Source organism: Plecotus auritus (genome assembly GCF_963455305.1).
Source record: "Plecotus auritus genome assembly, chromosome: 13".
NCBI lineage: Eukaryota > Metazoa > Chordata > Mammalia > Chiroptera > Vespertilionidae > Plecotus > Plecotus auritus.
Window position 1 is genome coordinate 9,017,858 of NC_137779.1, and position 26,748 is coordinate 9,044,605.

A 26,748-nucleotide genomic window follows, 5' to 3' on the forward strand; every position below is an offset into this window, starting at 1 on the left:
GAGAAATGGTCATAAGGTGGCTGAAAAGAATGGAAGACAAATTCGACAATATGAGTAAGAACCAAGAGGAAATGAAGAAGAACCAAGAAGAAATGAAAAATGACATCGCTGCTGTAAAGAACTCAATAGAAAGCATCAAGAGTAGACTAGAAGAAGCAGAGGACCGCATCAGTGAGCTAGAAGACAAGGTAGGAAAAAATACCCAAGTAGGGCAGCTTCTGGAAAAAAAAAAAATTAAAAAGCAGGAAGAGAGCCTAAGGGAACTTTGGGATAACATGAAACAAAACAACATCCGCATAATTGGGGTTCCAGAAGGAAAGAAAACTGAGCAAGGAATAGAAAACCTGTTTGAAGAAATAATGACAGAAAACTTCCCTGATGTAGGGAAGAAAAAACCCCACACAAATCCAAGAAGCTCACAGAGTCCCAAGCAAATAGAACCCCAAAAGACGGACGCCAAGGCACATTATAATTAAATTGGCAAACACCAACAACAAAGTAAGAATCTTAAAAGCGGCAAGAGAGAGACAGAAAGTTACATACATAGGAACCCCCATCAGACTAGCAACTGATTTCTCAACAGAAGCTCATCAGGCCAGAAGGGAATGGAATGAAATATGCAAAGTCGTGCAAAGGAAGGGTCTGAATCCAAGAATACCGTACCCAGCAAGGCTATCAATCAAAATTGAAGGTGAAATCAGGAGCTTCACAGACAAAAAAGGACTAAGGGAATTTATTACCACCAAACCAGCAATGCAAGAAATGCCAAAGGGTCTGCTGTAAAAAAAAAAGAAATAGGAAGCAAAGAAGGAACACAGGGGTAAAGAATAAAAATGGCGACAAATAAGTACCTATCAATAATAACTTTAAATGTAAATGGATTAAATGCCCCAATCAAAAGACATAGGGTAACGGATTGGATAGGAAAACACAACCCATATATCTGCTGTCTACATGAAACCCACCTCAGAAAAAAAGACGCACACAGACTGAGGGTGAAGGGATGGAAAAAGGTTTTCCAGGCAAATGGAAATGAAAAAATGGCTGGGGTAGCAATACTTTTATCTGACAAATTAGATCTCAAAGTAAAGGACATAACAAGAGATAAGGAAGACCACTTCATAATACTAAAGGGAGCAATCCAACAAGAAGAAATAATTCTGGTAAACACATATGCACCCAATACAGGAGCACCCAAATACATAAAAAAACTCCTGGAGGATATCAAAGGAGAGATTGACAGCAATACAATCATAGTAGGAGACTTTAATACCCCACTATCACCATTGGACAAATCCTCTAAACAAAAAATCAGCAAAGAAACATCAATCCTAAATGACTCACTAGACCAGATGGAATTAATTGACATCTTCAGAACATTTCACCCCAAAGCCACAGAATATACATTCTTCTCAAGTGTACATGGGTCATTTTCAAAGATAGAGCATATGTTGGGACATAGGCAAAGTCTCTTCAAATTTAAGAAGATAGAAATCATATCAAGCATCTTCTCAGACCACAGTGGCATAAAACTGGAAATCAACTACAATAAAAGCAATCCAAAGAAATCAAACACATGGAGACTAAACAGCATGCTATTAAACAATGACTGGGTTACCAGAGAGATCAAGGAAGAAATAAAAAACATCATGGCAGCAAATGACAATGAAAACACAACAATCCAAAATCTATGGGACACAGCGAAAGCAGTCTTGAGAGGGAAGTTCATAGCTCTACAAGCCTACTGCAAAAAAAAAAAAAACACACAAGAAACAATGGTAATAAATTACCTAACCCAACAACTCAAAGAGTTAGAAAGAGAGCAACAAGAAAAGCCCAGTGTAAGCAGAAGGAAGGAAATAATAAAGATCAGAGCGGAGATAAACGACATAGAGGCCAAAGAAACAATACAAAAGATCAACAAAACCAAGAGCTGGTTCTTTGAAAGGATAAACAAGATTGATGAACCTCTAACCAGGCTCTCCAGGAAGCAAAGAGAGAGGATCCAAATAAACAAAATCAGAAATGAAAGAGGTGAAATAACAACAGATCCTGCAGAAATACAAAGGATTCTTAAAAAATACTACGAACAACTCTATTCCAACAAACTGGACAACCTGGAGGAAATGGACATATTCCTAGAAAAATATAACCTTTCAGAACTCAATCAGGAAGAATCTATACAGCTCAATATGCCAGTAACTATGGAAGAAATTGAAGCAGTCATCAAAAAGCTTCTGGCAAACAAAAGCCTGGGGCCAGACGGCTTCACAGGAGAGTTTTACCAAACATTCACGGAAGAACTAAAACCTATCCTCCTCAGACTATTCCAAAAAATTCAAGAGGAAGGAACACTTCTAAGCTCCTTCTATGAAGCCAGCATCACCCTAATACCAAAACCAGATAAAGACAACACAATGAAAGAGAATTACAGGCCAATGTCCCTCATGAACATAGATGCCAAAATCCTCAACAAAATTCTAGCAAATCGGATCCAACAGTACATCAGAAAGATCATACACCATGACCAAGTAGGATTTATCCCAGGAATGCAAGGATGGTACAATATCCGCAAATCCATAAACGTGATACATCACATAAACAAATTGAGAGATAAAAATCACATAGTCATATCAGTTGATGCAGAAAAACCATTTGACAAAATCCAACACCCTTTCTTGATAAAAACTCTCAACAAGGTGGGAATAGAAGGAACATACCTCAATATAATAAAAGCTATATATGATAAACCCACAGCTAACATCATACTCAACGGGCAAAATCTAAAACCATTTCCTCTAAGAACAGGAACAAGACAGGGATGCCCACTCTCACCACTCCTGTTTGACATAGTACTGGAAGTATTAGCCATTGCAATTAGACTAGAAGAAGAAATAAAAGGCATCCAAATTGGAAAAGAAGAAGTAAAGCTGTCCTTATTTGCAGATGACATGATATTGTACATAAAAAACCTGAAAGACTCCATCAAAAAACTAACAGACTTAATAAATGAATTCGGCAATGTAGCAGGATACAAAATTAACGCCAAGAAATCTATGGCATTTCTATACACCAATAGTGAACTTACAGAAAGAGAGACTAAAAAAGCAATCACTTTTACCATCGCACCAAAAAAATTAAGATACCTAGGAATAAACTTAACTAAGGAGGTAAAAGACCTATATGCGGAAAACTACAGGACACTGAAAAAAGAGATAGAGGAAGACGTAAACAGATGGAAGAACATACCATGTTCATGGATTGGGAGAATGAACATCATTAAAATGTCCATACTACCCAAAGCAATCTATAGATTCAGTGCACTCCCCATGAAAATACCAACAGCATATTTCACAGACCTAGAAAGAACTCTCCAAAAATTCATCTGGAATAAAAAAAGACCCCGAATAGACACAGCAATCCTGAGAAACAAGAATAAAGTAGGAGGGATCTCAGTACCGGATTTCAAGCTGATTACAAAGCCACTGTCCTCAAAATAGCCTGGTACTGGCACAAGAACAGACATATATATCAATGGGATAGAATAGAGAATCCAGATATCGACCCAAACCACTATGCGCAATTAATATTTGACAAAGGAGGCATGAACATACAATGGAGTCAAGACAGTCTCTTCAATAAATGGTGTTGGGAAAATTGGACAGATACATGCAAAAAAATGAAACTAGATCACCAACTTACACCATACACAAAAATAAACTCAAAATTGATACAGGACTTAAACATAAGACGGGAAACCATAAAAATACTAGAGGAATCCACAGGCAGCAAAATCTCAGACATACGCTGAAAGAACTTCTTCACTGATACTGCCCCTAGGGCAATGGAAGCCAAAGAGAAAATAAACAAATGGGACTACATCAAAATCAAAAGCTTTTGCACAGCAAAAGAAACCATCAACAAAACGACAAGATACCCTACTGTATGGGAGAACATATTTGCTAATGTTATCACTGATAAAGGTTTAATCTCCAACATCTACAGGCAGCTTATACAACTTAATAAAAGGAAGATAAATGATCCAATAAAAAAATGGGCAACGGACCTAAATAGAATCTTTTTGAAAGAAGACAGAAGGAAGGCCAAGAGACACATGAAAACATGCTCAAAGTCACTAATTATCTGAGAGATGCAAATCAAAACGACAATGTGATACCATCTCACACCTGTCAGAATGGCTATCATCAACAAATCAACAAACGACAAGTGTTGGCGAGGATCCGGAGAAAAAGGAACCCTTGGGCACTGCTGGTGGGAATGCAGACTGGTGCAGCCACTATGGAGAACAGTATGGAGTTTCCTCAAAAAACTGAAAATGGAACTCCCATTTGACCCAGTAATCCCACTCCTAGGAATATATCCTAAGAAACTAGAAACACCAATCAGAAAGGATATATGCACCCCTATGTTCATAGCAGCACAATTTACAATAGCTTAGATTTGGAAACAGCCTAGGTGCCCGTCAGCAGATGACTGGATCAGAATACTATGGTACATCTACACAATGGAATACTATGCTGCCATAAAAAAGAAGGAATTCTTACCATTTGTAGCAACCTGGATGGAATTGGAGAACATTATGCTAAGTGAAATAAGCCAGTCAATGAAAGAAAAATACCACATGATCTCATTTGTGGATAATAAAAAACATTATAAACCGATGAACAAAAAGATACATACAGAGGCAGAGAAGCATCAAACAGACTGTCAAATTACAGCGGGAAGGTTAGGGAGAGTTGGGGGAAATAAGAGGTCAACCGAAGGACTTCTATGCATGCATATAAGAATAACCAATGGATGCAAAACATTGGGGGGTGAGGGCATGTATGGGAGTGGGTTGGGAGGGGCAATGGTAAGATATGTACACATATAATACCTTAATAAAAAAAAATAGATTGTAAGGAAAAAAAAATAGAGCTGAGCCTAACCATTCAACTCATCATCATTTTGTTGCGTTGATGCCAAGAATATTAGTTTGTGATATAGGTTGCTGATTTATTTTTCAGTTGAGAATGGAGGTTTCCAGAGTTCTGAAAATAGATTATTTTGGTCAGGATGTTTTGCATCCTATTTCTCTTCAGAATAAAACCCACAATATATTTATGAAATCAAATAGATGAAAGTAATTGATATTTAATACTGGAAATTGACTTCGGTATTTGTTTTGTATGAGATAGAAGTAATAAAATACTCATGACATAATCAATAATCACTATTATCAGCAGTTATAATGGTTATAATAGGAAAAAATGGATGACATAGCAACTATAGTTGGAGAAACAAAGTGGAGTTAGAAAGAAACCAGCGATTTTTTAATCCACTTTTATTAAAATGTCGAGACAACCTCTTTCAATGTTTTAGTACTACACTTTCATAAATAGTGTCAGACATTAGGACAAACAGTCCCTCACACAAATTTGAAATTTGACCTTGTTAAAGCTTTGTGCCATTAAGTTTTTTCTCCTACTAGGGCATTGTGCACAGTTGTTACACAACCATTTAGCTAAAGAAGCATAAAGTTCCCTCTACTATTTTGTTTTGCCTTGAAACTTACTTTATTGGGATTTAAAAAATTCAAAACAGTCTATGCATGTTTATGTCTTTGATATTATGGTCTGTGAACTCTGCTGTGTAAGTTATCTCCAGTCCCCATTTGAGCAGGAACGCCTCTGTGGTTTATGCCCGTGAGGGAGTATGAGTATGAGAGTATTGATGGGATTAACTATTTTAGGGAGAACACAGAGAATCATAAAAATTGCCAACAATAACAACAAAAATCTGTACTGTCACAAATTATACTCAGAGCTACAGAGAATGTTATTATTGCAAGGGGGGTAGGGGCAAAGTAACATGAATATGAGTCTTAACAATTAAAATGTTTATGTTACATAAGCTAGCTTTTCAGAAAAGTGACATTGCAAATTATCTGTCTTTTCCAGGTGAGAGTGGAGGTGCTCAGAGTGCTGTCAGTCACTTAGGTTCCCAAGATGGGGGGATGATAACTATGCACAGTCCAAAGAGATCGGGGAAGATTCCTCTAAAACTCCACAATCATATGGTCCATCGAGTCTGGAAGGAATGCATCCTCAACAGAACGCAGACCAAGTATGTTTTTTTGCATTATGTCTGGATTGTGATTTAGTAACCATCTCTTTGATTACTATACAAAGAGGGTCAGTCTTATTACACTGTTGTGTGACAAAGCCTGAGGGGTCATTAGATAGGTATTTCTTTATTTTGAAAATAATATTTTGGATAGATTTTTTTTTAAAAATATATTTTATTGATTTTTTACAGAGAGGAAGGAAGAGGGATAGAGAGCTAGAAACATCGATGAGAGAGAAACATCGATCAGCTGCCTCTTGCACACCTGGGGATGTGCCTACAACCAAGTTATGTGCCCTTGACCGGAATCGAACCTGGGACCCTTCAGTCCACAGGCTGACGTTCTATCCACTGAGCCAAACCGGTTTTGGCTAAAATTTTTTTTCTTTTTAAAGTTTTTATTGCTTTCAGAGAGGAAGAGAGAGGGGAGACAGATAGAAACATCAATGATGAGAGAGAATCATCAATCAGCTGCCTTCTGCATGCCCTTACTGGGGAATCAAGCCTGCAATCCGGGCATGTTGGCTGATCTGGAATCGAACCGTGACCTCCTGGTTCATGGGTTGATCCTCGACCACTGAGCCATGCTGGCCAGGACATAATAGGATAAAAGTTAACGTAAACATGTTAAAATACAGATGATTACTTGATTTGATTATTCAGGAAATTTTGAAGCTCCTGATACCAATTTATGAATGTTTCCTTTTTACAGTGAGAAATTACCTTCTTTGCCACGTTTTCTATTTTATATTGACCTTATGTTTTAATTGCCAATACATTTCTGAACTGAATTAATGACAGAGGGGTGTGTACCAGCCTCTGTGCTTCTGTTTGTTCTTTTGGGGAAATTATATTCTTTTCTTTCCCCTATCCACCTTTCTTCTTTTCTTTCTTTCCTCCCTTCTTTTCTGCCCTCCATTTCTCCCTCCTTTAACATATTTTTGGAAAAAAGGAAGAACTGATTATAAGAAGAGATTACTGTTGATTATTTAATTGCATGAATGATAATGACAGTAGTAGCCAATAAATGCTTTTTTACTTATCAGGACGTAGGTAATCATTCAGCTTATTTTCATATCTATTTTAATATGATTGAGATGTCCACTTTCTTAACAGACACAAGTAAATATATGAACCTTGATTCTCTGGAATAGAATAAATATGGATATTCTTGCCAGTAACTAAGAACTCCATTCATTTAGAAGTCACTTAGTGACTACTATGCAGTCTTTATAGACAGATTTAAAACTTGTCCTTTGGACCTAGCTTTTACCTAATTTGATACTATATATTTATTTCTCAATGAATTGTTTCTAAAAATCGGCTGCTGAAGAAGATGTAGTAAATAAACTAAAATAATTGCCATGAAAAATCATATGTCACATTCTAGAATTAAAGTTATCTCTAGTCATTTAGAAATGATCCTTTCCTATAGAATAATAATTTCCCTTTTATCTACAATACCTAGACCATTTCCAAGTTAACATTTTCTGTTCCTTTCATTTACCTTTTTTTTTCTTTTTTGTTACCACTAACCTTTTATCTCTACCAACTCTAACAGACAGTGCCCCCTCTTATCAGTAGCATAGAACAAGGTAGCAAGACACCCAGAAAGGGCAGGAGAGCGTGGAGAGCAAGAGAATTCCTTGCAGAGCCATCATCAAAACACTTTGCAGTGTCAGCTGTAGCAAAATCAGCGATAAAAAATTTGGCCTAGTCTTATTTTCACTATGTAATAATTAGCATCTCCTTTTTCCTACCAATTGTCAGTGATGTGTAGGAAATATTTTTGTTTCTTGTCTTTAGTTCACATTCCAAGTATGGAGTGCTTCCCTTAATGCTAGCAAATACAGGAGTTGTAAAGGTGATTTCAGCAGCCTATCTGAGGGCATATAATTCACAGATGCTGTGAAAAGATAATTTTTTTAAATTTAGGATATTTCTGCAAAATTTAGGCGACTTTTTAAAAAGTAACAATGAATAGTGCCAGATAGTGTTTTAATTGCTATGTGTACTGTCCATTTTAAATGTGCATTAAGCTTAAATAGATATATTTTGAATCCTGCTTCTTCTGATGCAAAGAACAAGTAGTAGTCCATCTCCCCACCTTAGATTGCTCTGAACTATTACCTGCAGGATACCATTACTATGTAAAATGTATAAATATTTTTAACATCTTTTTTCTCCAGAGATTATGTTTACACAGCTCACATTTTTAATCTTTTTTAGGAGGAGCCAAGTGTCAACTCCAACTCTTGAAGAAGAGCCTGCTAACAATCCTGCTACTTGGGATTTTGTGGATCCAACCCAAAGAGTCAGCTGTTCTTGCTCTAGGTGGGTGGAGAAAAGGCAGAGCAGTCGTCTGACCTGTCCTCTCAGACCCCTTCTTCCCCATTGTTTTGTTTTAAATCTTCCTCTTCTAGTAAGTAAGAAAAGGATAGGTCTTTTCTTATATGCAGATGATATAGTTTTATTGTCAGGACTTGAAAAGAGTTTTTTTAGACAACTGGCCCTGATACTTAATTGCTCCCTCGGATTTCTTAGGGCAGCTGTGTCAAAACTAAAGACATTTATTTGACAAGACAGTCTCTTGCCCTTTAAATGAATTTACTTAACTACTCTTAATTTTAAAGTAGAGATAAATAGTAAACAAGTTGTCTTGAGTTAATAGAATTTGGATTAAATATACATTCCATAGATAATTTGTTTTGTTGTGGGTGCTGGTGTTTTTTGATGACTGAGGCAGATATTTGTAATAAAACCTGCCCAAGGTGTTGCTCATTCATTTAGATATTAGAATAGGAACCCAAATTGTTTTCTGTAGAAAGATTTTGTACTCCTCCTGGATGTTTCCTTGACTTACCACTTTTTGTGGTGGTAAAGAACCTTACTGTCATGAGTTTTCATTAGGGTTCTTGATTAAGTGTATGTAAGCCTTAACTGTTCTCCCTACCCCATCCCTGCTCACTGACTATTAGAACCCGTGCTTTTGATTATTCATTTAATGAGTAGCTTTGCTTCCAAAGTATATATTTTCACATTTGATATTGCTCCATACTTATAGAAAATTTAGAAGAGATAAGTATATTTAGAACATGGCCATTCATTTCTCTGGTTTAGATGGGGTTCTTAGTGTGGCATAAATTGAATTGGCTTATTGGCTTTGGGAGGAAGGGGTGTGTTTGTGTGTGTGTGTATGTACACTTACACAACAATTTTGGCACCTGCCTGATTCCCCTTAAGTTGATCCCCTTTTTATCAAGCTCTGCTTTGGTAATCAGCTTTCTGTTGAGAGATACTCTAAATATTAGCCTAATGAAAACCATGGTTGAATTTTCAAGGAGGATGTTTTTTAAGAAGTTATTGGCTCATCAAGGGGACCTCTCTCTGAGCATGTGAAAAGCTCTAGTCTTAGGATAGGTGTGGTATACCAGTTGAATACTTTTGTCTCTAGACCATTGTAAATTGTGTGACATAAAGTATTTTCCTAACATTGGTTTTTAAACAGCTCATAGCTCAGGTTTAGTTCACCTTTAGAAAGTATGTAGGCTGTAAATTTTAGTATATTTAACTTTATTAGTTCCTTCATCTTATTTTTTTGCTATTTTCCTTACGTTAGATTTCTTTCATTATAAAAAAGAACCCTTTTACTGATTTATATCATATTTTTATTTACTACCTTGAATTATTTTTACCTGAAGTTCAAATAAACAAATAACACTTTTCTTTTTGTCCTCTGAAGTTACTGTTCTATTTCCTCACAAAAACCTGGAATACCTCAGGTCTTTCTTATAGTTATGCATTGCAGCCCATTGATTTGCAAATATTTATTTACAGACCTGGCTTCTCACGTGTACTTTAGTCTTATATTTTTTGGGGGGCCATTTATATTCTTTATATTGACTTGTCTGTTTCCTCCCAAATCAGGTACCCTATTGTGGTCATTTTTATCACAATTTTCCCTTCTCAGTTTAGAAACTTCATCATTTATTTATTTTCCTTTATTTTCGAGATCAGTTTTATCATTGCATTTTATAATGACTTTCTTTGAAATGTGTATTGTAATGTCATTCTACTTTCCTCATTCTTTTAGCCTCCATGTGTTTCAGCACTGTTTGGCCCTGCCTCTGGTTCCTTCCCACCACTGGACCACCCATATAGTTAGCCTTCTGAGGCTGATCTTCCTGTTGCCTGCTTCAGTGAGGTCCCTTTCTGTTCAGAAATTTGCAATACTTGTCTGTTACTTACTGGCATATTCCTAATTCTAACCATTTCACAATGTAGCTGAGTCATTAAATATAATTGAAAAAATATGACTTTATAAGATTATCCACTTTGCAAAAAGCCCTTACTTTGAAGAGGCTACTATAAAATAGCTATCAAAGGACTGATGTGGTTAAATGCTCTCTGAGAAAATCCAAATCAAGAAGTTTATGTAAAAGACTTTCCGTTTTAAAATAAGCACCCTTAGAAGATATCATTGAGATATTCTCAGATGAGCCATTCATCTCTTACTGTAGTACTGTGCCCTTGGGACTCAAAGCACAGTTTTTGCCTTATGGACAATAGCTTTATGGTTAGACAATCTTCTTTAAAGTCAGGATTTTTGTTTTTTTAGAGGAGCAAAGACTTTTCAGATTATCTACTGCAGGATTACCAGACCCATTATGGGATGGCCTACTCCTCACTCTATTTAATGGTCTTTTGGGGCAGGGTGGTCATCCTGCTGTCCCACTAAACCATCCCATTATGCCACACAAATCCGTTTTACTGCCCACTAGGGCATCATTGAGTGCAATGCAGCAGTAATTTAATGCCACCCTAGTGGCCTCAGAGAGTTACTGGAGAGCTTACATTTTTCCCTGGGAGGGATTTATATATTGGGAGGAACTGGCCAACCTGCAATATAACTTGGTTGCACAGATTAAACCTTGGCATCATCTAGGGTTCTTCCTGAGCAGTTTCTCACAGCCATCTTACCAGGAAGAATGTGAGCAGACTTGCTGTTCCTGCCTCGATACTTCATGTGCACTTGGATATGTGTTCACTCACAACAACCTTTTTACTCCTGTCTCATTTTAACCCTATGTAAGATCCAAAGTTGTCGTTTCCCCTTCTTTCTTAGATAATAGTGTCATATAAGGTTTCAGGTATGTTTAAGGTATTAGGTATTAGAATTCACCCTTATTATCTTAGTTTCATATTTTGGGAGAGAGTAGCATAGTTATTTTATTCCTGATTTACAATGCTACAAGCCATTACAAACCATTCTATATTGGAGTTAGTAAAGTGCTATGAAATAGAAATTAAAAGTTTTCTTTTGGCAGATGATCTCAAAACTCTTGACTTTAAGATGGAGTATGAATAGAGACTCTCACCAAGTTGGAAAGATTTGGAGATTTTTTTCAAATCAGTAATTTTGTAGGGGTTAGCAATGTATGAGTTGATGTTTCATAATTCCATCTCTTATCTTCTTAACTTGTATGTGGTTGATTTATTGCTTTTCATCAGGGTGTTTGCAGTTTTTAGTCATTAAAAATACAATTAACACTTAGAGTCTTTTTTGGTGTATTAGTGCATCTGCTGAGTACTTAACAAGACATAACCTCATCAGAGGCATCTCTTTTGTATTGTTCTAATGATGCAGTCATTCTCATCTGTGTATTTGTTGACATTGTTTTAATTCTCATTTCAGGCATAAACTTTTAAAACGTTGTGCCGTAGGAACCAACCGACCTCCCACAATATCTCAACCAGGGTTCACTGCAGGACCATCATCATCTTCATCTTTACCACCTCCTGCTTCTTCTAAGCACAAAACAACAGAAAGACAGGAAAAGGGAGACAAGTTGCAAAAAAGACCCTTGATACCATTTCACCATAGGCCCTCTGTGGCCGAAGAGTTATGCATGGAACAGGATACACCAGGGCAGAAGCTAGGGTTGGCAGGGATAGACTCCTCCTTAGAGGTGTCCAGCAGTAGGAAGTATGATAAGCAAATGGCCGTGCCTTCCAGAAACACAAGCAAGCAAATGAATCTGAATCCTATGGATTCACCTCATTCCCCTATTTCCCCTCTGCCGCCAACACTCAGCCCTCAGCCACGAGGTCAGGAAACGGAGACTCTGGACCCACCATCTGTCCCTGTGAATCCAGCCCTCTATGGAAATGGGCTGGAACTCCAGCAGTTGTCTACTCTGGATGACAGAACTGTCCTCGTAGGTCAAAGACTGCCTCTGATGGCAGAGGTCAGCGAGACAGCCTTATATTGTGGGATTAGGCACTCGAACCCGGAGACATCAGATAAGTGGTGGCATAGTTTTTGTCTCCCACCCATTGATGATGTTGAGTTCCGGCCTCCAGAGCTTCAGGGTGAGAGGTGTGATGCCAAAATGGAGGTAAACTCAGAGAGCACTGCATTGCAAAGGTAAGACGACTCTCCAAACTATCCACCTGATCACCCCCTAAATAAGGGTAAAGGCCATAGAACCCATGAATCGGGCTTTCCTCCTCACCTCTCCCTGCAAACTTTCAGATCCAAAATGAAAGAGGCTTTGCTTCATCATTTTAGACGCTGCATTTGGAAAATGTTTAAAAGTCAAATGCTCTGTCATTTGTGAGGTTTAACACACATGTCACTATGTAAACATGCTGTCATATAAAGGTCTCATTGTGGCATTTAATGTACTAGCATTACTTTGTTTTGGTCCTGTTACTAATCAAAGAATATAGCTTTATGAGACTTTCGTAACTATGGTCAGTACCTTCTTGTTTCTTGACACTTTATAAAAAAACTAGAGGTCTGGTGCACGGAATTCTTGCATGGGGGTGGCAGTTTCCCTCAGCCCAGCCTGCACCCTCTCCAGTCAGGGACCCCTCAGGGGATGTCCGACTGCCAGTTTAGGCCCAATCCCGGGGATCAGGCCTAAACCAGCAGTTGGACATCCCTCTCACAATCCTGGACTACTGGCTCCTAATTGCTTGCCTGGTTGCTCCTAACTGCCCCCCCTGCCGGCCTGATCACCCCTTACTGCCTCTGTGTGCTAGCCTGATCACCCCTTACTGCCCCCTGCCAGCCTGGTCGCCCCCAACTGCCCCCCCTGCTGGCCTAGTCGCCCCTCACTGCCCCCCCCCCCCCGCCAGCCTAGTTGCCCCCAACTGTCCCCCCTGCCAGCCTAGTTGCCCCCAACTGTCCCCCCTGCCGGCCTGGTCGCCCCCAACTGTTCCCCCCTGCCTGATCACCCCCAACTGTCCCCCCTGCTGGCCTGGTCCGCCCCAACTGCCCCCCCTGCTGGCCTAGTCGCCTCTTACTGCCCCCCCCACCCCGCTGGCCTGGTCGCCCCATGCAGCCTTTTTGTCCAGTCCTTTGGTTGTCCCTCACTAACCCCCTTGCCAGCCTGGTTGTAGGCAGCCATCTTGTGAGGGCATGAGGGTCAATTTGCATATTACATCTTTATTATATAGGATCCTCATTCAAGGATATTTTGTTTGTTTGTTTTTAAAAATATATTTTTTATTGATTTCAGAGAGGGAGAGAAACATCAATGATGAGAGAATCATTGATCAGCTGCCTCCTGCATGCCGCCTACTGGGGATTGAGCCCACAACCCAGGCATGTGCCCTTGACCAGAATCAAACCCAGGACCCTTCAGTCTGTGGGCTGACACTCTATCCACTGAACCAAACTGGCTAGGACAGGATATGTTTTTATTGATTTTTTGAGAGAGAGAAAAACATCGATGTGAGAAAGAAACTTTGACCAATTGCCTCTCGTACACATCCCAACCACATGTGCTCTTACTGGGAAAGGAACCTGCCACCATTTGGTGTACAGGACAACACTCCAACCAAATGAGCCAACTGGCCAGGGCTCTTGACACCTTTAAGAAAGGATTTGTATGTATTTAGTTATGTAACATGTGTCTAGTAATAATGCTGAACATTTCTAGTGTTTTTGAGCTACCCTTGATTCTTAACAGTTTACACAGATTATCTCACATAATTTTCATGTTACTACCTTAACTTCATAGATGAGAAAGAAACTAGGGTCATGCAGTTAGTAAATGACACACTTGAAATTTGAACCTAGACAGTCTGTCATGAACCCATCTGTGCTCTTAAGTGGAATCCATAGAATCAGAGACAAAAATATATATTCCTAACAAAGGCTACTAAGTTTTATTTAATTGTGAATACAGTCACTAAAAGAAATTCACTATGTAGATGAATTAATTTTAAGTTCAGTTTAAGCTTTACAAATGCTTTAAATAATAAATGCTTTTCTTTTAAAAACATCATTCTTTTTACTTGGTCTTGCTTAGCCTAAAGTGTCATTTATTTTCTTTCCCTTTTTAGACTCTTAGCACAACCTAATAAACGGTTTAAAATCTGGCACGACAAGCAGCCCCAGATGCAGCCACTCCACTTCCTTGACCCATTGCCTCTGTCACAACAACCTGGAGACAGTTTGGGAGAAGTCAATGACCCATATACCTTTGAGGATGGTGACATAAAATACATCTTTACAGCTAACAAGAAATGCAAACAAGGGACGGAAAAAGATTCCCTGAAAAAGAATAAGGTACCATTTAACATGGAGAGAGTTCCATGTGATGTGGGTTTTGATCTATGTCAGCACAGCATGTGTGGGAGAACTTTTGAGGCAGAATGTTTGAGATAGTCTTGCCTGATTGCTCTGTCCCCATACTCATGCTCTTGGTACTATCGTATTGAACAGCGTATTGTTCCCTTTTATGTCATGGCTCACCTTTGTTGAAAAGTCAGCCGAACATAAATGAAGCCTCATATTTTCCAGGCTATAGCTTGTACAGCGCATGTTTCCTCTCATATGCTAATTCTTGTTGGCCTATGCTCCCTGCTTATTTCTTTAAATTATGATTCCAAAATACCCAAAATGTAAAGAAAAAATGTTGATAACAATATCTACTGTTTATTACGCGCTTACTGTGACTACTGTGCCAAGCGCTTTACCTATATCTCTTCTGAATTAATATTAACATCACTCTTGGACTGTGTCAGTATTGATTATACTGTTTCATTGTCACGAAAATGAGTACTGGGTGTATCAGCTGTCTTTAGCCTTAAATGTTAAAACATTTTAAAATACTAGACCATTTAAAGAGGTATTCTTGAGCATAGAGGAAGTAAGACAATTAAAGGAGGCCAGTATAATACAGGGGACTGCTTGTTAGATTCCTTACAGAGATGTATCCAGATCTAGAAAGCTTGAACCATAATTCAGCATCCAAAATTTATTAAAGGCAGCTTGTAACACCATGGCAGGTCTGTAATCAAATGCCACCAGTACCATTTAGGCATAGAACCCTGATGGACTCAGAATACTCCATAGGATTGAGAGGAAAGTGTGGGAGTTTGGGTTCTGTTTAAATTCAGGGGAAAGGACATATCTTTTATTTCTTTTGGTTGCATAGACCATGGTTTATCATACTTGTGCTCATAACAAGTTCCATTCTACCCTCTAATTCTTTGTGTTCTCCCTCATATTCCACACTTTGGGTTGGTGTTCATGTGTTTTGTTTGGCTGAATTTATTATACAGTCAGAGGATGGATTTGGTACCAAGGATGTCACTACACCAGGTCATTCCACGCCGGTGCCTGATGGGAAAAATGCCATGTCTATTTTCAGTTCTGCTACTAAAACAGGTGTGTACAATGATTATTTGCCTCACTTGGATTGTTGCTAAAATAAAATGCGAGGGAGATGCATCTCAATTTCAAATTATATTCTTATAGTAATAGCAATAATTTGATCTCATCTTTAATATATTTTTCATAGTTTGTTTTTCAGTTCCTTTCAAAACTGATAAACATATTAGGAAATAATGGTCTCTAAATTTAACTGAACACATAGGGAAAAATTCACAGGCAGGTGTTGCTCATTGAGATCCGTGTCCTCTCCTCATTTCTTCTTCCTTAATGAAGATGCTCATTCTGTTTATTTTGTCTCCTTTCCCGTAGATGTCCGGCAAGATAATGCTGCTGGCAGAGCTGGCTCCAGTAGCCTTACGCAGGTGACAGATTTGGCACCTTCCCTGCATGACTTAGACAACATCTTCGATAATTCTGATGACGACGAACTTGGGGTGAGTCTGACATAGCTACACAAACAAAAATTTCCCTAAATGGAAGGATTTATGTGGGTGTCTCAGTATTTCTTTATAATTGGCCTGCTGAACTTGGGGGTTTTTAGTTCAGGTTCTTGAATGTTCTTAAAAAATACTTGTGTACTTTGAAAGGATTCAAAAAGTTATTAGTCTATAACATTCCTTGGGTTTTGCTTGTTGATGGCTTTTTTTCATTAATGTTATTCCTGGTGTAAATACTAAAATCTTTTACATTTGTTTTTTAAAATCCTTTTAGATATCATAAGACTAATAAAAAAGTATTATGTAGTTCCTTTAGCTCTACATTTTGATACGTAAGAATAGTCTATACTTTGTAAGATGATGGCATCATAGTAGGGAAGTAGAATTTATGCACATGGAAGTTAAATAATACCAGGCATTATATGATTAAAGTGACAGATAAGAATTATAGTTCTTTGGAGAATAGCTGACCTGAGTCAGGAAGTTTGTGTCCTTGTCCTCCAAACCAGCACTATGTGTTTGGGCAAATAGAAATGCTGTTATTTCTGGGGTGCCTAGAGATTAGTAAGGTAGGCTTGCTCTTCAAGGAAATAAGTTTATTATTCTTCCACTCATGTATTTATCATTCTTCCCATCCATATATTTTACATATTTGTTAATCATTTGAAGATTAGTTCCCTTGTGTTAGCAACTCGAAGTTACAAATATTATTAACTTACCATCCTTATACTTGACACACCCACAGACTTCAGGAGAACTAGTGTATAAATAAAATTTATACTTATTGCTATGAGAGGAGTAATTAACCCGAATCTAAAGATGCTGGACGTTCAAGTACAAAGTGGCAAGCAAGCAGTGTTTAACTGAAGGATTAAAGGTTAAGTAGGAATCACATTTCTAAAACCCTTTCTCACTTTAAAATAAAATTGATTAACAGGTATTACACACCATCTATATATATAAAAGCCTAAGCAACGACCAGAACGACTGGTCACTATGACACGCACTGAGCAGGCAGGCAGGCGAGCAGTTAGGAGTGAGCAAGCAGGCAGGCAGGCAGGCGAGCGGTTAGGGGTGAGTAGGCAGACAGGCAGGCAGGCAGGCGAGCGGTTAGGGGTGAGCAGTCCTGGATTGTAAGAGAGATGTCCAACTGCAGGGATTGGGCCTAAACCGGCAGTCGGACACTCCCAGAGGGGTCCTGGATTGCGAGAGGGTGCAAGCCAGGCTGAGGGACTCTTCCCCACTCCTCTCGCACAACATGCACCGGGCCTCTAGTTAGTATTGTAAGTACTTTGAAGGTTATCTATATACTAGAGGCCCAGTGCATGAAAATTCATGCACTGGAGGGGGGTCCCTCAGCCCGTCCTGCCCCCTCTCACAGTTTGGGAGCCCTCAGGGATGGGAGGCGACCTGGCGATCAGGGACAGGCGACACCCCTATCCCAACTCTGCTGCTGCCACTGCCAGTAGCACAGCCTCGGCCAGCCCTGGTTACCTGAGCCTCGGGTGGCCTTGGGCGGCTGGGCAGCCACCATCCAAGGCTTGCTTGGGCCGGCCCAGGGCAGCTGTGGGGCTGAGGGGACTGGGGGACTCTGGAAGCAGGCACGCGGAGCGGCCGGACCGCCTGGAGGTGGGCCTGGCCGTGCCACACCCCTGCTGCCCTGGCAGGGCTGAGGGGACTGGGTGCCACCATCTTGTGGCTGTGGGTACCGCCATCTTTGAGGGCATGGAAGTCAATTAGCATATTTCCTTCTTATTGGCTGTGGGCGCCACCATCTTCGTGAGGGCATGATGGTCAATTAGCATATTCCCTCTTTATTATCTATATATATAAAAAACCAGCAACCAGAACACGGGAATAACCAGTCGCTGTGACACCCACTGTGGCTGGCCAACCGGCCTGATCGGGGGTGGGGCCGGCCGGCCATCTTCCCTCGGCCCCTCCCCTCAGTTGGCCCCATCCCTGATTGGTCCCTTCCACCACGCCCTTGATTGGACTCTCACACCCCTATTGGCCTGCAGCTCCTCCCCCTGGCCGGTCCCCTCCCAGTCATGATCGGGGATGAGGCTAGCCAACCTCCTGCGGCCCCTCCCCCTGGCCGGCCCACCCTCGATTGGCCCCTCCCACCCCAATCGACCCACATCTTCTCCCCCCAGCTGGCCCCACCCTGATCAGCCTCCCAACCCCGATCAGGGGGTGGGGCTGGCCAGCTAACCTCCTGCATCCCCTTCCTCTTGCCAGCCCGGCCCCGATCAGCCCCCATCAGGGCGGGTTGGCCGGACCCCCTCCCCCATGCACGAATTCGTGCACCAGGTGTCTAGTGAGGTTATAATGCCCGTGAAGGACCAATATGACTTGAAATGTGGAAAGACTGGACTAGTAGGAGGTGGGGGAGGAACATTAGTTTGAGCCTGGAATGTGCCTTGGTTACACAACAGGAATGAACTGGCTGGGCTTTGGGGGATAATGAACAGGCCATTCCATTCGTCTGTTTTCTGAATGGGATAAAGATTGATGGGGCTAGGAAGGATTTGGCCATGCTTAGTGCTGTGGACTTTGAACTCTACCAGTAATATGTTCCTCTAAAGGCTGCTGAGAGTGGAACTGACCTGGTAGAAGTGAGTGCTGGTTTTCATCAGCCTAACACAGTGGTCGGCAAACTCATTAGTCAACAGAGCCAAATATCAACAGTACAATGATTGAAATTTCTTTTGAGGGGCAAATTTTTTAAACTTAAACTTCTTCTAACGCCACTTCTTCAAAATAGACTCACCCAGGCCGTGGTATTTTGTGGAAGAGCCACACTCAAGGGGCCAAAGAGCCGCATGTGGCTTGCGAGCTGCAGTTTGCCGACCACGGGCCTAACACATGAGAATTGGAATTCAGGCTGTGGGTACATGACAGAAAAGGACATGGCAGGGTGGCAAACTTTGGTAGAAGAAATGACGCATTTTCTTATTGTTGATCCAGGCATGGGAGATCCTTTTTTAACTTGATGATCTCTCTAAAGCCAAGAATTGCCTACGATTGGTTTTAATGATCTTGAGGGTTAGGTTAGATACTTTGCTGGTGATGGTGGGAATGAAGAATGAAAAGAAAAGGAATAAAGGGAGAAGTAAGAAAAGAAAAAAAGGCAAGCATTATAGAATAGCCCAGCACTGTTTGAAGCCACTTTCCCTAGTGATTGTGAGCCATTGTGCTTATTTTCTGTATCAATTAGGAATGACTGTTGAACTAAGTGAAGTAATATTCACTTTGTTTCTTAAATATATTCTTAGTAATGTCACTATACAAAGGAGAGCTGGACATTTTTAATATAATTTTTATATCTCTGAAATGATTGTTTCTACTTTACTCTAATTTCTACCCTGCATTTAATAAAGTCATTCGTTTATCTTAGAATCATTTTGCTAATTCACTTTACTAGTATCTGGAGTTGGGAGGCTGTTGTTTAAGTCTTCACCTCAAATGTCTTTGAATTTAATTTTATACTTCAACTCTCTGATATTGAAATACACACTGAGTGGCCAGATTATTATGATCTCTGAATGCATAATAATCTGGCCACTCAGTGTATATCCTATATAATAAAAAGCTAATATGCAAATTGTCCCCTCGATCAGGAGTTCAACCAGCAGGCAGGCTGGCCAACCGCCCATGTCCCCACCCTGTGGCCAGGCTGGCCTGGACCCCACCCATGCACGAATTCATGCACCAGGCCTCTAATATATATATATACACACACTGAGTGGCCAGATTATTATGCATTCAGAGATCATAATAATCTGGCCACTCAGTGTATAAATATTAGAAGCCCGATGCACAAAGATTTGTGCAAGAATGGGCCTTCCTTCCCCTGGCTGCCGGTGCTGCCTTCGCTCTGGCTGGAGCCGCCTTTCCGCCTTCCCACACTGCCCAGAGGCCCAGAGTGGCTGGGGTGGTGTGGAACGCCTGTGTCATCGCCATGGCAACAATGCAAGCATCCCGCCCCATCCCTCGCCGCTGGGCGCCTGTGTATGCAAATTAACCTTCCATCTTTGTTGGGCTAATTTGCATACCCACTCCTGATTGGCTGGTGGGCATCTTGAAGGTACAGTCAATTAGCATGTTACTCTTTTATTAGGTAGATTAGGTAGATATAGCCCTGGTAGGTTTGACTCAGTTGTTAAGAGGGTCAGCCTATGAACCAAAGGGTCTTGGGTTTGATTCCCAATCCAAGGGCATGTACCTCGGTTGTGGGTTCCAGCCCAGCCCTGGTTGGGGTGTGTGTGGGAGGCAACCAATCGATGTGTCTCTCTCACGTCAATGTTTCTCTCTCTCTCTCTCTCTCTCTCTTTCTCTCTTTTCCCTCCTTTCCTCCCCCCCTTCCTTCCACTCTGTCTGAAAATCAATGGAAAACAACATCCTCAGGTGAGGATTAAAAAAAAAACACCAAAAGAAATAATATATATATGTGTGTGTGTGTGTGTTGAAAAATAAAAGAATAATAGTTGGTTGGGGGGGGGTTTGAGGTAATCTCTTTTATCTGCTTTCTTCCAAATAGAAGGAATACCAGACTGATAGCCAATTACTACTTAGAGGCCCCACCCTAATGTAATTATTGTGTTCCTGAAACTATGTCTCTAAGGACCTGGGAGGGAAGATTTGCTTAAGGTCTGCAGGCTCTGCTTTGATGGCACAATCTGCCCTCACCAGATCCGTGAAAAGACTTCTCATTCCATTTCTCATACTTGATGAGTTTAAAGCCACTCCTTTGTTTCACTGTCTGCTGGTATTTCTAGTGGTGAACACTTAATAAAGAAGCATCTTTTCTGTTCTTAGGCTGTATCACCTGCACTTCGTTCATCAAAAATGCCAATGGTTGGGACTGAAGACCGACCTCTTGGGAAGGATGGAAGAGCTGCTGTTCATTACGCACCAAGTAAGAAAAAGACTGAGCTTTGGCCTAGGACTCATACCTTACATGTAATGTTGTCACACCCAGCAGTGCCTTAGTTGAGATCCCCCTCCTTTTTTATTTCCATTTAAAAAATACTAATTATGATTTAAACTTGTATAAGTTGGCATTCCTAAGATGGCAGGCAGCTAAGAGTCCATCTTACTAGTAATTTGAGTTCCTTTGCTCGTTGTTTTCAAATTAAGAATTAACTTTTATGGTTTAAAATGTGGAAAAACATGTTCTAGGTTTGTTTTTCGAGTAGCCCTTTCCTAGTAGGACAAATGCCGCAGGTGATTTTCAGAGCAGTACCCAGCTGTAAACACTTGTGTAAAATGTTTCAATTTTCAGAAATGTAATTCACATGAGGATAATGAACACTGTTTTCTGTGGTTCTTTTTCTAATTCATACTGAAGTTTTGTGCTTCCTTTTGAGATCAACTAGCTTTATTATCTATGCTGACTAGAAGAGAAGCTTCCTTTCTTCTAGTTATTCTTTGCCCTAAGAAAACACATTATTCCACAAGAGAAAAGAAAGTCAGGGTAGCTGTGTGGACACTGCAGCAGAAACACAATTCCATTGCAAATCATTCTGTAATGCCTTCTCATTAACTTGAGCCGTAATGAGAACAAATTGAGGGGAAAAACCACCATGTCATAGGGATGAGTCAAAAAGTTTTATGAACCTATAAATGTAGAACTGATTTACTCAAATGTAGAAGTATGAAGTATACAGATATTGGATTTTGACAGCTTTAATGGTTCCATAGCTTTTTAAAATATGCAAAGCTTTCTCAAGCATGACATGTATGGAAATGAATAATGATAGCCAGCCAGTTGCTGTAGTTTTTTTAATTAAACATTTTTCTTTTTTTATTACTCTGCACTGCAGAATTTTACAAACATGGAACTCACAGATGAAAAGAACCAGTATTAAAGCAGATACATATGGAATAGGTCAAATGAGTGAATTTTTTCCCCTTGTGTTGAACCAGTTAATCCTCTGCCTTTTTGACATTAAGTGATACATAGTGATGTTACATGTTAACATGTCTAATAACTTGTCCAAGATTATTCACTCACAAACCATCCTGCTGGTTAGTGTCTTGCCCAGTAAATAAAGTATATGGTATACACTCTTCCTTCCCTTATTTCTGTTCAAAATGGGATTGTTTTAAAAGGAAGCTACTCAATATTTTATGAAAAAGTACAGTTTACAAAAATTATAGAATTTGAAATGTAGCAAAAATATTAGCATCAGGAAAATACAGGTATATGAGTCAAGAAGATTGTTTTAATGTGTACAAAGTATGTGTGTGTGGACATACATACAATATTTCCTCCCAAGACATGACAATGAAAATGATATGGCAAGAAGTTCTCATCTCTGCAGTAGCTTTATTATACACTAGAGGCCCAATGCATGAAATTCATGCAAGGGTAGGCCCTTGCAGCCCCAGCTGCCTCGTGGCCCCTCGGCCCCGCCCCCCACCCACTGGTTGTTCCAGAAGGTCATTCCATTATCCGGTCTAATTAGCATATTAGCTCTTTATTATATAGGAGGATTGAGGTGAAAAGACAGACATAACATTTAATGTCTTGAACAGTACCATCCAATAGAAATGCAGAGTGAGCCACAAATGAGATCCACATAAGTAATTTTAAATTTTGTGGTAGTTACAGAAAAAAAACCACCACGTGAAATTAATTTTAATAATATATATTAAATAATGGCAATATCTAAAAATTGTCATTTTTACAAGTAAAAAGATAGTGAGCTATTTTACTTTTTTTTTTTTTTCTAACTCTTGGAACCTGGTTATATTTGACACACAAGCACATCTCAGTTTGGACAAGCCCCATTTTGAGTGCTCTGTGGCCACATGTGGCTAGCAGGTCCTGTGTTAGAAAGTATAGGTCCATAATTATTCATTTGTGATTGCAATAATGCGGAAAGCAACACACAGTAACAGCGAGGTATAGTTTAATATATCAAGTTAAGTACCTGAGGCCAAGAAAGGGTAAATTATTTAGAATTATATAATTGTTTAACTAGGAAGCATGGTAAAGATTATTGAATCCAGAGGTTCTCACCTTTTTTTTCTCCCTCCATATGGTGGAGGCTTTCCCCTCCCCCCATTCAGGAATGACAGAAAGCCTGGTGAGAATCACACATTTAATCAAGCCTTTCTTTTTAGATGAAAGAGCATTGGTCCCAAGAAAGGAATTGACTTGAGCATACCAGTGCTATGCTGGGAGCACCTGGGTTGTGGAACCCAGCCCACTACTACTTTAGACAGCTGTGCCTTAGACTCTAGCCCAGGGGACAGTATGGTACAGTTATGCTTTGTTAATTTCTTATTCAGAGATAAAAGTCACATCTTAATTTATTCAGTGGCTACTATTTGCCCCTTAAAATGTTGAGGTTGCTAGAAAGAGCAATGTGACTGGAAATTGGGGTATCAGATGCCATTCCAAATCCAACTTGCGGCTCCAGATTAGTAAATGAATGATGTACAGGGCACCCCCTAGTGGCCAGATTTCACAACCACAACTTGTGTTTTCATTCCATTTATTCCTACTTTAAAAAGGCTTGTGAGGGAGAACAGAGAAGAGGGCAGTGGGAGCAGGGGGAGGGACATATGTAATACTTGCAACAATAAAGGTTTATTTTTAAAAAAATTAAGTTTCTACTTTTGTTTTGTCCTACTAATGCATATTAGAAACATATATTTGTATTTTGACACATTATTTATAAAACTTTTTAACTTCAATTTATAAGTTATTGCTTGTGATGATTGTATCAAAGTTAAATTTGAGTAATGCCAGAGAATAATGATAAATTCTAAATTCTGGTTGGTCTGCTCCTGTGATTTTGTTTACTTAACTTCTTAAGTAACTTTTATTTAACTACTCTGTACTTGGAAAAAAATAGTTTTTATTAAACTCATTTTTTGACAAACTTTTAGAATCCATCAGGAAAGACAGAAAATACTGTAAACTGAAAAGTAGTCATTAGAACAAATAAATGGGAAATATATATTAAGAAAAAAAATAAGAAACAGTGCCTTAATGAGCCACTGTTGATGATGGTTAATCTCAGGTATATTAAAATGATTTTTTAAATGGTTGGTTCTAAGCATTTCTTGAAAGATAGTTTTTAAAAAGTTAATTCTCAATAAATTGTCTTTTGGTTCTAGGTAGGTTTGTTAATGTTAACTATGAAGTTTCATTTTAGTGTCAGTTTGGAAAGAGAGTGTGGAATCATTTTCTCAAAGAGCAGTGAGTGTTGTGGATTTGACAAAAACTAGCTAAGTAACCCTACTACATATAAATCATCATTATAGCTTAGGCAACTTTTCTCCAACATAAATGCTTGATGGAGTTTTCTATGTAAAATTTGCTGCATAACAATTATAATTCTGAAATATGTCATACATACTTATAATAGCGATAGAACTTTTAATAAAGTGGTTACTCCATCTAATTGCTTGCAGCTTCTTAGGCTTCTCAAGGAATCAGTTGTTGGAAAAAAAATGTTGTAGACTTCTGCTCCCTTAATTAATGTGAGGCCAAATCCTGAAGGACCAAGAGGATAGTGATAAAGTTCCAGAAAAGGATAACTTTCTGCTTATGGCCTTTTTCTCAGAGACTTCCATTATTCATACTCTGTTGTGAAACTGATCTGGCTATGAACTTGGATTTGCCTTTTCAGTCCTGCCTGTTAAAAGAAATGGTTTGTATCTTTTTGTTGTGTTTTTTAGCAGTTGCAGACCTGCAAAGGATGTTCCCCACCCCTCCTTCTTTGGAACAGCACCCTGCATTTTCTCCTGTGATGAGTTACAAAGACGGGATCAGTTCAGAGACAGTGACAGCATTAGGCATGATGGAGAGTCCTATGGTCAGTATGGTTTCAACACAACTCACTGAATTCAAAATGGAAGTGGAAGATGGCTTAGGAAGCCCCAAGCCAGAGGAAATAAAGGTAATTGCCAATGTACTAATTTTACCAAGCAGAGTGGTTTTCAAGTGGATTCGCTGCGTCGTCTTTGAAATAATACTGTCTTTATGCCAAATGTACGTAAGTTTCTAACAATCCTCTGAATTGGATCATGAGATAATTACAGTGTCTTTTGGTTAATTTATAAAACTTTGGTATTAGCATTTTTTACTGATCAGACAAGAGAAATACTGAATTACAATAGTTTTTGTCACTACTGTGCTGTGTACTAAGTCATTTACCAACATTATCGCCGACCTCACTTTTTCGTCCCAGGACTTCTCATATGTGCACAAAGTTCCAACTTTTCAACCTTTTGTGGGATCCTCCATGTTTGCTCCACTGAAGATGTTGCCGAGCCAATGCCTGCTACCTCTGAAGATACCTGATGCCTGTCTGTTTCGGCCTTCGTGGGCAATCCCTCCTAAAATTGAACAACTGCCCATGCCACCTGCAGCCACTTTTGTTAGAGATGGCTACAAGTATGTGCCATATTTCATGTGATTTTTATCTCAACTAAATATTTATTTAAAATGATGACAGTAACATGTGTTTGAAGCTTTTATTGGTCATTCATGTTTTGGGGCACATTATTTTGTGTTGAAAATGTAGATTATTTTCTAAACCAAATTTTATGTACATGGAAAAATTAAGGTTACTTGTATAGAGCGGTGGTTCCCAATGTGTGGGGCACATGCCCCACAGGGAGGAAATTTGATTTTTAAGGGGGTAATTCGAGAATGAGTTATTAAAATATTTTTTGTATTTCTTAGGGTTCTAGGGGCCTCATAAAAAGTATATAAATATATGTATTGTGACATATTTATGCATTTCAGTTTTCTATTATATGTTTTGAAACTTTATTTGCTATTTTTAATATCACTTCATATTATTTTTTTAACAAATTTTTTAGTGGTTTCTTCCTCAGTACTTCAGCTATCTTTTCATCTTTTCTTTTTCTTTTTCATGGATGCCATGTTCTTTGGAAGCTTTTTTAGACCAAGTAAATGGCTTTTTAGGCTTCCTCCATGTGAATAGGAGTTCACTTTTTGAATCATTAGGATTATATGTCACGGGGAGGCATCAGGATTTTAGAGATGCTTAGGTGAGGCATGGCCAAAAAAGGTTGGGAACCACGGGTATAGAGAATCATGGTGTTCATGCTCATTCAATGTCAAATTATTGTTTATCACAGAATCAAGCACTAGATTGGATTAGTAATAATTTTGGGCATGGTGGTAATGCTTTGTTTTATGTAAACTGATGATTTTTAAATGTGTTTACTTAAGGCCCTTTAAAACAAAGTATTAACATAGGCAATATCTCTATCATTGACCCACATCATAGGAGAAAGTAGCAAAAGAATGGTGATATGGTATGGGGAAGGAAAAGGTGCTTATTGTAGCGTGGGCATGTTTCATACTATCCAGAAAATAGTACTTAAATCAACAATGTACAGTCAGTTTCCTGTATGATGAGTAATTTCTTAATACAATAATTTCACTGCTATAAAATAAAATGCCACAAGCTCAAATTTCTGTCAGTACCAAGTAAGCAA

The 26,748-nt window shown here is 39.2% G+C and overlaps 1 protein-coding gene across 1 annotated transcript in view; it reads left to right on the forward strand.

The window, feature by feature from the left end:
* MED13L (mediator complex subunit 13L) overlaps positions 1–26,748 on the forward strand; it is a 273,439-nt gene that overhangs the window by 212,776 nt on the left and 33,915 nt on the right. The window contains exons 8-16 of the mRNA XM_080650333.1: positions 5,961–6,126; positions 8,356–8,460; positions 11,822–12,553; positions 14,482–14,707; positions 15,706–15,811; positions 16,127–16,251; positions 21,076–21,175; positions 24,955–25,175; positions 25,467–25,672. Coding sequence (XP_080506459.1) covers positions 5,961–6,126; positions 8,356–8,460; positions 11,822–12,553; positions 14,482–14,707; positions 15,706–15,811; positions 16,127–16,251; positions 21,076–21,175; positions 24,955–25,175; positions 25,467–25,672 — 1,987 coding nt within the window. The remainder of the gene's footprint in view (positions 1–5,960; positions 6,127–8,355; positions 8,461–11,821; positions 12,554–14,481; positions 14,708–15,705; positions 15,812–16,126; positions 16,252–21,075; positions 21,176–24,954; positions 25,176–25,466; positions 25,673–26,748) is intronic.